At 48.9% G+C, this 15,533-nt stretch overlaps 1 protein-coding gene across 9 annotated transcripts in view; it reads right to left on the bottom strand.

Moving 5' to 3' along the window:
- The window catches only part of LOC144769399 (protocadherin alpha-C2-like), a 576,427-nt gene that overhangs the window by 298,919 nt on the left and 261,975 nt on the right, over nt 1-15,533 (bottom strand). The window contains exon 1 of one of the 9 annotated variants that reach the window (XM_078653457.1): nt 12,464-15,141. The exons of 7 other annotated variants lie outside the window; for them this stretch is intronic. In XM_078653457.1, coding sequence (XP_078509583.1) covers nt 12,464-14,989 — 2,526 coding nt within the window. In that variant the 5' untranslated portion in view covers nt 14,990-15,141. Of the gene's footprint in view, nt 1-12,463; nt 15,142-15,533 lie in introns of those variants that run through there. One more of the 9 variants, XM_078653456.1, reaches the window with a different exon arrangement.

The following is a 15,533-nucleotide window of genomic DNA, read 5'->3' as shown; positions in this document are numbered from 1 at the left end:
ATACTTTACACATTGCCTTTGGGCTAAGCCTGTCTGCTCTTGCCAAGCTACCCAAGGGGTGAGCAGGGGTTATTTAAAGTGTGTACTCCCCCTTAACCTGACTAAAAGCAAGAGTCCCTATTTGGACAAATGTACCTACCTCTACTAGAGACCACCATTTCTAACACCTGCCTAGCAAAGTCCAATCAAAAGCCAATAGGGGTCTCTTTTCTTTACAGAGTGCACTAAAAGGCCCACAACAGATTGATGCTTGTGCGCACAGTATAAGGATGCTTGCATGCACAACATGCTCATGTGCTCACAGTCCAACACATCTACGTAACATGTGTCCTAAGGTGCAATAGCCAGACACCATGCACACAGACCAAGAAATATACCAGCATCAATGTGCACCGATTAACTGACATGCATATCCCTGCGCAGCAGAAAGCATAGGGACAGGTGGAACAATGAAGCACGTGATGAGCACCAGGAAGCACCTGGTGTGGATAATAAGTGGGCAACCGTTGATGTGCAGCAGAGGAGGAAAAAGTAAGGTGTGCCCTGGGGCGCTGGAAGCTCTGGTGAGGGAGGGGGTGCAGCACCCCCCTATATATATCAATTATGGGGTTCAGATATAGAATTCGCAATGAAAAAGCTTTTGATCATTAGTCCTGAAACGCCTACTCTATGTTAAAGTGCAGACTGTCTCATGCCATGCAACTTCCTTTGACAAAGTGCTGTTACTTTTTTTTTAACATACTATTCCTTTCTCTGAATGCTTATTTAGGGTAAGTTGTGATATTCTAGCTCGGGCACAGTTGAACGGAGAAGACTGTTGCATTCAACAGGTTTCTAACATGTACTTAAATAAAGGCGTGCATGTGCTTTACACAGTAAAATGCAAATATCTCAAAAAAGATATCATCATCAGGTTGGAAAGTACTGTGATGTTCATGGGACTACTTTTGCCTTGGGGTGAGCCCATGTATTGCACCCCTACTGGGAGCACTGAGCAATTTGCCTCAAAGTAGCATTCAGTGATGCTTTTTGTAGGGGTGCTGAGTGCTGTGCTTCAAAGGAGCACTGAGTGCTGTTCGTCAGAGAAGCACAGGGTGTTATGCATGAGGTGTATACTGGAAATTCTGTATCAAGGAAGCACAGGATGATATAAAATTCCTAGGCCTGTGGTAATGTGCAGCAGGAGACAGTGTGTAACAGAGTGTGATGTATGGCCACGATAACACTGTATGTACAATAGCAGGCATGGGTGGTGAGTGGTCGGAGGATACGGTATAATGTCAGAGAGGTCCTACACTGTCCTGTGCTGGATGTGAGCCATTCATCCGGCACAGGACGAGTGGCTCACTTGTCCTGGCGCCTATGGCCAGGAGTGAGGGCCCCAGTAGAAAGACTGTTAAACAATGATTAACACCTCGGTTTTACAGGCATTACAGCATTAGTTCTCATCCAATCGGCCATAGATACCACGCAATTTCATAAGCAAAGGGACACCCTTATATTCATTAGCAGACAGTGATAGAATAGGCTGAGTACCATCAGCATATGACACCAGCGACAAACCAAACAATTAAAAAATGTCTGCCAACAGTCGGACATAAATATTAAAGAGAGTGGAACTCAGAGCAGAACCCTGAGGGACTCCACATTCAAGCTGCTCTTTCCTAGAAGAAAACAGAGGCCATATTAATTACCTTCAGGAAGGATGAAAACTAAGCGAGTGACTTTCCGCCAACACCACAGTTGTTCAATCTGTTTAACAGAGCCTTGTGGAATACAGTATCAAAGGCGGTGCTTAGATCCAACAGGATCAAAGCAGTTGACCCACTTTGGTCCACAATATTGCAAACCTCTTTGAAAACTTTGAGCAAGGCCCTCCGTGCTATGAGCCGTCTGAAAGCCTGTTTGAGAGGGGTACAGAAGGCACTGTTCCTCCGAGTAGTTTACCAATTGCCTGTTGATGAATTTCTCTAATACTTTCGTCAAAAGTGAAACATAGATCTAGGTTGATGATTTTCAGATAGCTTATGATAGAATGAAGGCATTTTCAATAAAGGAATAACCATCACATGTTTCCAACTAGGCATAACCACTGCCATTGAGATAGAAAGATTTAACAACCTAAGAAAATGGGAAAAGAACAACTCCCACCTTTCCCAATATGCGGGGTCACTAAGCGAGCCTGATTTGATGCTAAAGACAAAAGTTTGGAAGCAGTCTATACTTATGAGCTCACACGACTCAAAGTTAGAACTCTGATGATTACTCATACTTAGATTGAAGGTCCTGCCATGTGTTACGATTGATGTCCTTCGCTTTAAAGTTGCAATAAATATCCCTCACCTTTTCTACAAAGTACTCTGCTAATAGATTGCATTTGTTATTTGATGCCTCTATTAAAGAAGACTTTTCCAAAACATTGAGCAGATAGGGAGCAATGTCAAAAATGTCCTTCACGGAGTTAATACTACCTTCAATTTTATTTGCATAGTAGTTTACACAAGCCTTTTTAATTGCCTTGAGATAATGTTTAATGGCTGCTGAGTAGACTTTTGTTGCTGTGGAATCATAATGTCTACACCATGCATGCTCAAAGACTACGCCATTTGTTTGCTCCTATAGTATTTTCAAACCAGGTGGTTTCTTTTTCATTTTGACCACTGTTTCAGGGATTATAGTAATGATTGTGTAATAATCCATAAATGTATGTTTGATACTGAAGCTTCCAAATTAGCATCTGTCAACGGGGGTGGAGGGGGGGGATCAAGCATTAACAAATTACGAAATTGAACTTCATTCAGCTTATTCCAATGGCTGCTGACTTGGGATCCCAATGTCTTCCAAGATGTCAGATTCTTACTCACCAGCATTATAGGGACTGCATAATGGTCCGTGCAGGTCCGAGGAAAAAGGGGCGAAATACATAAAGAGTCTAAATTAGAAAACACTGGTTTCAAAATATGTCCAGCTGAATATGCAGCAAATTTCACTAACTGAGTTCGCTGAATGGCTTCCAAATCATTGACCAGTTTAGAAATGTGAGACCAGCGACTTGAGTTCTCCAAGTTTAGTTCTCCAAGTACATACAAATGTGTTAATCTCATTGCATATGGGGAAATCACCTCTACAAAAATTTCTAGAAAGTTTTTCTGAGGACCAGGGTGCCGACACACAAGACCGCCAAAGAAAGTAAAGTTATTGGAGAAGCCAACAGAGTTAAGGGAACTTTCAGAGTCAGGGATAGTAATCTGTTCTAGCGTACATGCATGCATCTCTTTAAAAATCATGGCTATACCATCACCACTTAAATTCATTCTGTCTAATCTCTTGGTGCCGTAGCCTTCTAGGAGAACAAGAGCCGTGCCAGGATTGGCCAAGGAATTAAGCCAAGTTGCTTTTAGAAATCAGGCATCAGAACTATAGTCCATGTTGAGATCAAATATATCTGCTCTATGAATAACTAAACACCAACTATTCAGGCTTAGCCTAGGCAGGTTCTCTGTCTTTCTGCAGTTATTGCCCCCTTGGCGGCAGCCAGAATTAGCATAAGATTTTAGCATAAAATCACATGTATTACACTGATTTTCCCCTTACCAGGATAGATAAAATGCCTACAGCCAGTTCCCAGACTGGGGTGCAATGCGTGCGACTGAGCAGACGTTTAATTTATATTTTGACACAGGAAACGTACCCCGCGAGCCATCCAGGAATGGATGGGTGGAGACAGGCTTGCCTTTTGTGCACCTATGATGTGCGACAGGTACACCCACTGCGTGCGTCCACTGCACACCTGGACATCAGCCCCTTTTAGAAGGGATGTGGGTCTTATGAAGGAGGTCACGTACGGGCCCACTAGACTGCACATGAACTACAAAGGCCCTCGTAAAAGGAACAGCCAAATTGTCTGCTCTTGCTCGCACTCCCTCCTCAACTGACCGGGGAGAGGAGCAGGAGCGACTCCTCCGCTATGGCGGAGGATAATCACCACCCCAACGCTGAGTGCCAGGCAGCTGACAGAAAAGGGAGAAATAAAATGATAAAACCAGCCAAGTCCAGGGCCATGACGAGAGCAGGGGGAGGGGTAGTGCACACTGTAAGTTCACATGACAGTTTGGCTGGCTGTCCAAGGCCATCCAAACTGTCATGTGCACTTTGATTGCTCCCCCCACCCCCTGAGCTGTGTTTTACAGCTGGGTGAAGTAGGGGCAGAGGCTCCTAGGACCTGCGTGACCATTAAACAAGCCCTTTGGTGATTTCTTAAATACAGGGCTTTAAGTGTGCCGGGTCTCACCGGTGCTGAGCACTGGCAGTTTTTAAAAGGAGGCCTCAAAACGGGTGTCTATCCGTTTTTTTCCGGACTGCAGGCACATTGATGTCTGCGTGCTCACACTGCTCACTTGCAGGGCCGGACTGACTACCGGGCAGTTTGGAATGCTGCTGAGCTGGGGGCTGATTTCACTGCAGTGGGGCCTGATTTCGTTCATGGAGACCTGCGTGTGCTTCGAAATAATTAAAGCAAAACAAATTTCATTTAGCACGCGCAGGCCTCCATGAACGAAATCAGCCTCCAGCTCAGCAGCATTCCAAACTGCCCGGTAGCCAGTCCGGCCCTGCTCACTTGTCACAGTGGATAAGTTACAGCATGATCTCATGCCCAGCCGCGGCCGGTAGTGGGAGTACCGGCCGGGCGGTGACGTGGGGAGGGGGAGGATAGTAATGTATGGAATCCGGACCTTAACAGGTAAGTAAACATAAAAATAAATAAAACGAATTTCGTTGTGCGCACAGCATCGCATTTGGTGATGCCGTGCGCGCACCGAAATTCGTTTTATTTATTTTTATGTTTACTTACCTGTTAAGGTCCGGATTCCATACATTACTGCCCCCCACCCTGCCCCTCCTCCTCCCCGCGTCACCGCCCGGCCGGCACTCCCACTACCGGCCGCGGCTGCTCATGCCAGTTGAGCATTGTAGGGGAAGGGAAATCCTTTAAAGAGAGTCATTTTCTCTCTGGATTTCCCTTCTCTTTTCAAAACTCAGGAGCTACAACATTGTCGTGGTGTCACCAGGGCTTTAAGTGGAAGCTTTTTCAATAATATATACAAGCCATAGTTGCTGCTTATTTATTTTATGCAACTAACAACCATTGACAAAGACAAAAGTCCTGACTTGTTGTAGGTATGATGTTACTACTTGTATCATATATCTGGATGCAATGACAGAAACAGAAAAATACAAAATCGGGTGGCTCACTATGCTAAGCACAGATATTTAGCTTGCGTGTTCACGCCACTCCCATAATTACATTGACCACGCCCCTTTGAGACACTCCCCCGTTTTTTCATCGCACATAATGCCCTGCTTACATACATTGCATTTTGTGATTATCAAATTGTGATTCGGTTAAAATCGCTATTTGGTAACCGCAAAATGCTATTTTGATACATTTGGTCCTAAGTGAGATAAATGCCTTCATAATTTATAAGAATTAAAACATTTATACTGTCGGCGATTAGAAGTAAAATCTGCCCATACTGCCCAGAAGTTTGTCTCTAATGAGTGAATGCTACGCACTCCTGGTAGTTTGTAAAATGGCAGGTCAGATTCGCATTTTAGTCGTGCTAGAGTCACGTTTTGCCTTCTCCGATAAACCACTCTTTCATTGCAGAACATTGAATTTCACCTGGACCAGCTCTTCTGCACCTTGCGGTACCTTTTATTCTGAGATTAAAACATATTGGAACATAAATGCTTTTAGAACTCGAGGGGTGGGGCGAGGTCGATAACGAGCAAGCGTATGGTTCACATCATGTTATTACAGATTGCCAATGCTGCCATTTTGATTAGCTTTCAACGGATGTCAGTCAGCATAAGAGACAGGCTCGCATTAATGCGCGGGGAATGCCTAAAAGCCCGTCTATGCATCGCCCGAGCTGTAGTATTGAGCATTGCCTGGCTGCAACAAGTGCTCCTCGGAGCCAGGCGAATTATTTGTGCTAATGCACAAGCTGGCCTCGTGCCTGCTACTTCCCCGTCCACTGGCAGCGGAGTATAAAGTGCCACAGAATCACCCCTCTCCATCAAGAATCGAACGCCCTCCGCCAGGCAATTATTAACTCTTCCCCTCTGTGAGAAACTTAATATATTATGGCTGCGCGTGCTCCGTGACATAATGTACTAGTCGCGCGTGCAGTTATAGCCCTGCCGTTGATTTTAAGAAGTCTGCTATTAACCTGCTGGAAAACACGTGCGCGGCCTGGTCCATACTGAGGGAGGGGGGAGTCGGACACAGAACACTGCTGCTTGTGATCAGAGGAGCGCGAGGCTGCCCATTGACAAAGTCAGCAGGGGAGGTGTACTGGACTGTAATACAATTAGTAAAGTAGGCCGAATGTCCCCGCACCGTGTGAATGGGTCGATGCACACACGGGGAAGGACTGTTAGGAAAAGAATGGACACATGTTCTGTTTTATACAGCTTTGTAGTGACGCAGTTGGGAGACAGGAAGCCAACCTTAATTGCTGTCTGAGAAGGAATGCTTCTCGGCGTGGGACTCATAAAGGACGTTTACTTTGGCATTGCACATGTAGTATGGGAGTGAGCCGAACACCAAGCTCACGGTGCAATAAGGGGTTGGCAGCCATAGTAAGCCTACAACGTAGAATTTGTATTAGAGGTTTTATACAGGAATATTTTGTTTACACCAGAACACTAGGTGGAGCAGAGAATATGAAATGCAAGAAATGGGTAGTTCAAGGGTAATCTACGACTGGGGTTAGAGGAGAGGATTCTGGGATATTGTTTTGAAATGTTGCTCCTGAGGTGTGGGTTTAGTTGAAGGACCCCTGAAACAGGTCACTTTTCTGGTCTTTCCAGAAATGGAGGCAGTTTTGTTCCTCCCTGAGCATGAGTTATTTTTTAGGGTTCGTAGGGAGTTTGCTGTGTAATAGGCTGACATCAAACACAGGAGCTGTGGGTTGCTTCAGCACCCCTACCTGGAAGGCCCTTGAAGCCCATGGTTGTTGTATGACATTCTGCAGTATGCATGACCACTCCAGCACACCTGCCTTGAAATGGTCGCACCCACAGAGCTGCAGACAGTGTCCTTGGGCACAGGACAGCAGCCCAAAAGCACAATCATAACCTGCGGAAGGGCTGCGGGGCTGTGAAGTGCAGATCTGCTCCTTGCAGAGAAGACATAATCCTAGCATCCCAATCCTCAGGCTCAGGATTAAGAACCATTCACGTCTCCACATGAGTAAGAACAATTAACCTGCTTTAAGGACAGTAATCCCTAAAGAATTAGCTCTAAAGTGCCCGGAGCGAAGGCCCCTTTCCTGTGTTGTCATACGCAGAAGCCAGCTCTGTGTGTTTCTCTACAGTGTCTTCACAAGGACGCACTGTGTGCTGCTCCTGGGACATTATTCCAGGGACCCTTGTGGACCTGAATACAAAAAGTGCAACAAATGTGTTATATTTATCCTACAAGCACAACTGTGCCCTTACTTTCAATTTACATTGCTACTCCTTACGTAAAAACATAGTGTGTAGAGTGATCTATTTGATTGTTTATGTTTATTTTGTTTCTTTAGTGTCCACCGCAAAACTTAATGGTGTCTAGGCATGTTTTGATCAGTAAAGGTATTAGACATGTTTACGGTGACACGCGTGATAGAGTACAGAACTATTGCATGTGCTGTATTTTTGTATTGTTTTTTCATTGAATAATATAGCATTTCTATAGAGCTTTATTAACCTGAGGGGCCACCAACGCACTTTTGTGGGCTTGTAGCCCGCTACTCCCTACATTTTTGACCTTTCATTGTAATCTTAGTTAGGCAGTGTATTAAACAGCTTTATTTAATACAGTGTGTCACTGTTCCTGGTGGTAAGTAGCTCTTTGACATCATCATGTGCAGATTACTTTACTATTAACTGTTAACATAAGGTATTCATATAGTCATATCCACTATTTCCTAATGACGGGAGGTGTGGGCAGGTCCCATATCTATTCCGTATGAGAGTTATAGATTGAGCAGTTAGGTTTAATTTTTGCCTTTAATGTCAGGAGCTTATGGGAGACACTGATGCAGTCTAGTACTGGTCTATCTGACAATAAATCAGAGCTGGAAGAGATAGACCAAAAGGCGAAAGAGTGCGATTTTTGTCCAATTCTTGCTGGTTCTGTGGCCAAGGACGGTTAGTGTGTTACTTCTGTAATGTATGTGCAAGGCAACTTTTTGATAAGCCTTAAAATGCACCGTTTACCTTTAGTTTGCGAAACAGTTCCGTTATCAGATGGCCCCATCACAGTAATACCCCTACCCAGTTTCATATATTGCTGCTGGTGAAATGTGCTTTATGATGCAATACTTGATACAAATTTCCCACAGTGCATCTCTTTCCTGGTTACTAAATCTCGATCCTCCGACTTCCACTTGTCACTGTTCCGTTATGAAGGGTACAGTGTTGTGAGGAGCTTAGTTTAGTAGGAAGTGCATGTGACTGCTGCCTCAAACTAAGGGTTATGACAGGGGTCTGTGTTCTCCTTTTTCTGTCGATAGAGATGTATTATATGCAGGTAGGAATTGGGTGCCTTCAAAAGAGATAGAATTATGAACATTATACAGCGACATTTTATGGCAAGATTGGCGGCTAGCAATATGAATAAGCCTCTTTAATGCCCAACGCCAGTAGCCACACTTCTGAAAAACAGAAAACTCAAACACAGGAAAAAGTCCAATAACACATCGAGCAGAGATGCACACTTACGAATGATGCTCCATTGTTACAGTCATGAAAGATATGATATCTGGTGCTTGAGTAAATTACGGTCTGGATTTATGGGTTCAAACTGCACGAGACTCAAATCGTCTGAGCCTGAGACACTCCACAGCGGTGCCAGATGTTCATGCAGGGCTCCACCGTGCATCACTAATACTCAAGCAAATGAAAGGGAAGTGCAAACTTGATATACACAAAGTCCTTGGCCTTTGTCAAAAGAACATGGGGCAAATTCCTTAGTCTCTTCCCACAGACACTGTTAACATAGAAGCCAATTAGTGCCAAAAAGCAAAAAAATAAAATAAAAAAAGAGAGCAGAGGACAGATAATCTCCTCCGACTGGCAAACAAAGGCCTGATTCGCTCTTCGCTAAGAGTAGGGAGACCTGGATCCCCAGAGCCGGCAATCACAGGCGACTTGTAAAGAAAAGTTTCCTCCTTCAGTTTTATGAACATAGAACAATAGACTGAGCCTTTCAAGTTCGTGCCAAGTGTCCTAGGCGTGTGTTGACAAAACATGGAACCCTGGAACTATAGGTGCCATGTGACCTCTCCTTCTAAACTAAGCGCAGTTACCTGGACAGATAATGGCTACTTCAAATACTTTATGAGTGGAATGTCATAAACATTATGTTTTAAATGTTGTTATAATGAAGGCAAATACTGAAACTTCTGCCTATTGGAGATAATACCCACTCACTAGCGGTGCACTTAATACTAGGGTTACTCTTACCTGTTTGTATACATTTTATATTTCTGCGAGTGGGGGTTATAAGAGTGGGCATGGATGCTGACCAGAGATATGGTCAGCCAATCCCTGCTCTACTGCCCTTAGGACGTTATGAGGGAAATCAACAAGGGATTTTACCATCACAAGCCGCAGGAAGTTGTTCACAGCCAATTATACACATGCAGGGGTCACCGGACTGTATTCTGGTAAGTAAGACAAGAGCCGCCTCCTAGACCTTCAGAAGTGGAAAAATATACCCAACCTACTTTGTTGGATTGTCAAATTTATTATTTTACCTAGTCTAATTAGCAGGAGGCTCTTGTCCAACCAAACACACAGGAGATTGGCATGTGACCTAGATCGGACTCCACATTAATAAATACGTTCTTCGACACGGACGTCCATGAAACCTGCTGTGGTGCTTCCGGATCATGGAAATGAGTCCTTCCAATTTCACCTTGGAAGGGGACAAGCTTGAAGTCCACATCAGAAGTTTACTTTTCTTTCCGACTGCTACTGACGACCCTGAATGTATGGAAGCCATAAGCCAGCCCAAGGAGTCCAAAGGCGAGGACGCCATGATGAGAAGCTCTTCCTAGTAATTAAATAAGACTGGAGGGTGGGTGACTCTTGAACCCAATACTAAAAACGCAGGTGAACTGAGTGGTGACCCTGTCTGGAGAGCACACTCGCCCTACCTGCACCATCCTGCATTTTTACTGCTTGCTGAACTCTGCTCTGATGACCCAGGAGCCTGCAAGATAACTGGCCCTAAGGACTATGGTCGCTGGGGCTCAGGCTGTGGTTTACTACTCCTCATTATTAAGGCAGTCTTCTCTAGCTCGTGCTGCCGCCATCTTGGGGATTCTAGGACGCCTGGATCGTGAGATATTCACAGTTTAAAGAACAAGGGTATTCTGGCTAGTGGTGAACTCCTGAACTTTGAGAACAGGGGAAAACTGACAAAGATGTCCCATTAATATGTTGTAGAGGAAGCTGGTGTTTAAACTGGAAACCATCAACTAACCATTCCAAACGAAGCCCACTGCCCCTGCACGAGGACATCACGTCCTTCAGAGAGTGAGGTCAGTGGTGATGTCACTCGCAGTGATCCCCGTTCTGAACAAGCTGATGATCTCACACCAGCGTGAGAGAATCATCATCGGTTACGGATGTGTGGGGGCAGAGTGCGGGCTGTCTGGCCTCGTTTATCATGTTCATAGACACATGGGAGAAAAGACATGGCAACCCCGCCTCGGCGAGCCACGTTACATCCCACCTGCCCACTCCCTACTCCTATGAGGAGCGCAGGTGTAAGGAGTTGCCTTCAGTTGCATCATCCCCAGGCGCGGGCTCTGGGAATGCCTTTCAGGCAGGACAGCGCTGCCATTTTATGCCTCAAAACTCAATCAGACAAAAGACATCCATGGATAGCGTGGTGCGGGGACAACATGCAGCTGCCTAATCCCTCCTGTACTCACAGAAAATATTCTTAAGTGCTCAGTGCCTGTTAGGAATACTGAGCGCCCCTCTTCAAACAGGCGGAGCTTACACACAGGTACATTTATAATCGTCTTCCGTTTGCAGACGGAGGGTGTTTTGTGCAAGCAGTATGACACCCCCCAGCTGCAGTGTGCGGCGGGGGCTGATCACAGGTCGTACTTCGCAGCTTTTAGGGTGGCAATAGGAGCTTCACGTTGTGCTAAGGTATGGGCGGGTCTCCACAGAGTCCAACTCCACCCGTACGATCGGGGCAGTGACCTGGGAAAGGCTCTGTTACATAAGTGCCCTGGCAGCTTTGACAACCTATTCGTACATCACAACACTAGAAATGCACGTGTGGCCCACCTAAGGGGTCTTCAAATTAAGGAGCCCATAAAGAACGCAATCTGTGTTACTGTCTCAGAAGCCCCTAGTGCAACCAGACATACCTACCCTCCAGCAACAAAGCATAGCATAGCATATGATTGCCCATCATAACATAGGAAGGCAGAACATACAATAATTGACTATATCGACACTTAGTGTAGCATAGAGCAGCAGAACATACTAAGCAATGCCTAACACCACAAACTGCATTAACCCACTGTACCATACTCGTATCAATGAAAATAATCCCTCTCTGTACACTATCATATCGTGGCATCATACCAGGCCATATCATATCTAATCCTGAACATACCTACGCAAACTTCGTCTGTTTTTACAGAGAATGGATACAACAAGACGTCAGGGATGGGCCAGCTCCCAGCAGAGGCAGACGTCATCACGTGATCTGACAAGAACCATAAACACCACACGTATGCCTCGGCCAGCCCACAGCGCTACAAGCTCACATGCATGGCTGCCATGTGCCACACGAATATAGCATACCGCTACATACCAAAGCATGCAATACAGCGCAAAAGCATAGCACAGCATCCCACAGTAGATGAATTCAAGAGAACGGAGCCACGCCATTGCAGAGTCGACTCTAGTCTACTGTAGCATAAAACATAACACACACATAATGAAACAAGCCAAAACAGGTTTTAAACTGCTGCTTCTACTTGCATTTGGAGCACTGGTCAGTACTGAAAGACTAATTCACAAATATCCCCGCTCTCCGGAGTGCTTTTCTGGCCACGCTGCACAATGACGCAGCAATAAATCGGCACCAATTTAGGACAAATAACTAAATACATATAACACAGCGAATTATAGAACAGGGCAGCAAAGTAAGTTGTGGCGTTCAGAGGTATCATAGGTCCTATCAAATACATGGACTATAGTCGCTGCAACTGGAAATGCAGTGGAAGGCAGCTAGAGCTCGGGGGTGGGGAAGGGGCAACAGAAACCTCACACCCTAGGCCCTGGTGCCACTGCACCCGTTCCACCAGTGGTGTTTTCGCCCCTGAAACAGATATGGCGCGATCAGTAACCACAAGAAGTTTTTCTGGTCTTGGCTCACCTCAATGGGAGTGGTGGTCTCACTTTTAAAAATGATGAGGTTCTGGGCGCTCTGCTCGCTCTGGCCCGTCAGGTGCCTCTCCGCGATGACGGCGTGGGGGCCCGTGCCTCCCGGGACCCCCGTGTTGTAAAACATGAAGGTGTCACTGCCCGAGCCGGCCGTCAGGCAGGCCTTGTAGCAGTAGGTCTTGGTGAGGGAGCCGTTCCCCCTCACCTCGATGAAGTGCGGCTGCACCTTCAGGCCGTGCGGGATGCGGGTCTCGATGTTGTTGTTGGCCTGCTTGTACATCTCGGCCGGCCCCCGGGGCTTGGCCCCGCAGAGCCCCGCGCAGCAGGCCTGGCCGTACACGCTGTAGCGGTAGCACTTGAAGGCCGCCAGCACGAGCACGGTCAGGAGGAAGATGAAGGAGATGGCGCTCAGGGCGATGATGAGGTACAGAGTGATCTCCGAGGAGTTCTTTGTGCTTTTCACGTGCCGCCTCGTGTCCGGCAGCATCTTGGACACCCGGTCCACCACGGCCACCGTGATGGCCGCCGAGGAGGTGAGGGCCGGCTGCCCGTTGTCCCTCACCAGGAAAGTCAAGTTGTAGGAGCTAATACTGTCCTCCCCCACCTTTCTTGTAGTCCGGATCTGCCCCGTGTGCAGCTCCATGGTGAAGAGGTGCGGGTCGGAGGCCTGGGAGATGTAGTAGAAGAGCCAGGCGTTCTGCCCGGAGTCGGCGTCGATGGCGATGACTTTCGTCACCAGGTAGCCCGCGTTGGCAGTCCGGGGGATCATTTCCGTGGCGCTGGAGCCGTTGGCGGCAGAGGGGTACAGGATTTTGGGGGCGTGGTCGTTTTGGTCCACCACATACACGTTGACGGTCACCGTGCTGCTGAGAGGGGGGCTCCCCGCGTCCTGCGCCTGCACCACAAACTCGAACTCCCTCAGTTTCTCGTGGTCGAAGGAGCTGGCCGCGTAGATGTTGCCGTTATCCGATTTGATGGAGACGTAGGAGGTGACCGGAAGGCCCTGGATGTCCCCCTTGAGCAAGGAGTAGGACACGTAGGCGTTCTCCTTGTCATCGGGGTCCGTGGCCCTCACCACGCACAGGGACACCCCGGGAGCGTTGTTTTCGTTCACATAGACCGCGTAGGAGGTCTCCTCGAACCGAGGCGGGTTGTCGTTGACGTCTGACACCTGCACCCGGATGGTCTTCTGCGAGGAGAGCGGGGGCGTCCCGCCGTCCGTGGCCGTCAGCGTGATGTTGTAGGCAGGGGTCTGCTCCCGGTCCAGGGGCCCGTCCGTCACGAGAGTGTAGGAGTTTCTGAATGAGTTGAGTTTGAAGGGGAGGCCGGGCGGGATGGTGAGGCTGACATGCCGGTTCAGGCCGGAGTCCAGGTCGGCCACGCTCATCAGGGCCACCACCGTCTCGGCCTGGGCGTCCTCGGGCACCGGGGAGTACAGCGAGGTCACCACCACCTCGGGCACGTTGTCGTTGGAGTCCGTGATCTCCACCAGCACCTTGCAGTGCCCGGCCATGGACACGGGGCCCCTGTCCGTTGCCTTGACATAGATCTCGTAGGACGAGGCCTCCTCGTAGTCCACACTTCCGTTAACCCTCACTTCCCCCGTCTTGCTGTCGATGCTGAACAGCTGCCGGACTTTCTCGGGCGTGAAGCTGCTGAAAGAGTAGACCACCTCCCCGTTGGACCCTTCATCCGGGTCAGTGGCGTTCAGCTTGACCACCAGGGTGCCCCTGGCTGCGTTCTCCAGCAGGCTCACCTTGTAGGTGGACCTGTCGAATACCGGGGGGTTGTCGTTGGTGTCCACCACTCTCACCGAGATCTGGGCCGTCCCAGATCTGGCGGGGCTGCCCCCATCCTCGGCAGTGAGTACCAGCTGGTGCAGCCCCCTCTGCTCCCTGTCCAGGGCCTTCTTCAGCACTAGCTCGATGAGCTTGCTGTTCCCGTTGAAAGGTTTGAGGTCCAGAGCAAAGTGGTCACTTTGGCTCAGCTTGTAGGTTTGGATGGAGTTGGAGCCCACGTCGGGGTCCTGCGCGCTCTCGATGGGGAAGCGCGCCCCCGGCAGGGCCGACTCGCTGATCTCCAAGTAGTAGTCCTTTCTAGGAAAAGTGGGCGCGTTGTCGTTGATGTCCAGGACCTCCACTTCCACGTTGTGCACCTCCACCGGGTTCCCGATGACCGCCTCCAGGGTCAGGGCGCAGGTGGGGCGCCCATCGCAGAGCGCCTCGCGGTCCACCCGGTCGTTGACGAAGAGCACCCCGTTGCCCTGGTTGACGTCGAAGTACTGGCGGCTGCTGCCCGAGGTGAGGCGGAAGCCCCGGGCGGAGAGCTGCGCCAGGTCCAGCCGCAGGTCGCGCACAAGGTTGCCCACGAAGGCTCCGTGGTTGAGTTCTTCCCGCACCTGGTAGCGAAGCTGCTCAGCAGCCAGGCGCAGCGCAAGGACGCTCAGGGTGGCGATGAACAGCAGCCACCCGTGCCTCGGGGGGGAAGCCATCTCCTCCCCGAGCAGACCCCCGCGCATCCTCCGAGGTCTCCCGGCACCAAGTCACCGTCCATGACCGGGCCACCGGCGCGTCTCCCTGGGCGCGGTCGGTGGCTGTCTCCCTAGTAAATCCATGTCTTCGCTCGCCTCCTGAGCGCGCTCCGCCTCCTCCTCCTTGACAAGGCCTGCTCTCCCCAGCTCACGCTGCAGCCGCTCCTCCTGCAGCCGCCGAGAGGATCCTGCGGAGGAGGGAGGGGCGCCGCTCAAGCCTGCTGCATGTTCAGCACCTCGGACAGGGGCAGCCAGGCGGAGGTGCCCCCGGGAGGGTCGGGCACCGGCCACGCCACCGACCGGAGATAATCACAGGCTGCCGCGAGCCGGGCGTGGAACCAGCCAAGTAGTAACAGCAACACGGCTGTGCATTTTTTATGAATCGCGAAGAAAGGGCTGGTAGTGGAGCATGCGTCGTCACCTCTGCACTTCCAGTGTGCTATACGCTGCTCCCCGAAGAGATGTTGTCCATGTCACACATCACACGCAGTCTTCAAGAGCACATGTCCAAAAGAAGCCATTGATACATGTG

Source organism: Lissotriton helveticus, chromosome 7 (genome assembly GCF_964261635.1).
Source record: "Lissotriton helveticus chromosome 7, aLisHel1.1, whole genome shotgun sequence".
Taxonomy (NCBI): Eukaryota; Metazoa; Chordata; class Amphibia; order Caudata; family Salamandridae; genus Lissotriton; species Lissotriton helveticus.
This window is presented reverse-complemented; position numbering and strand designations above follow the sequence as displayed.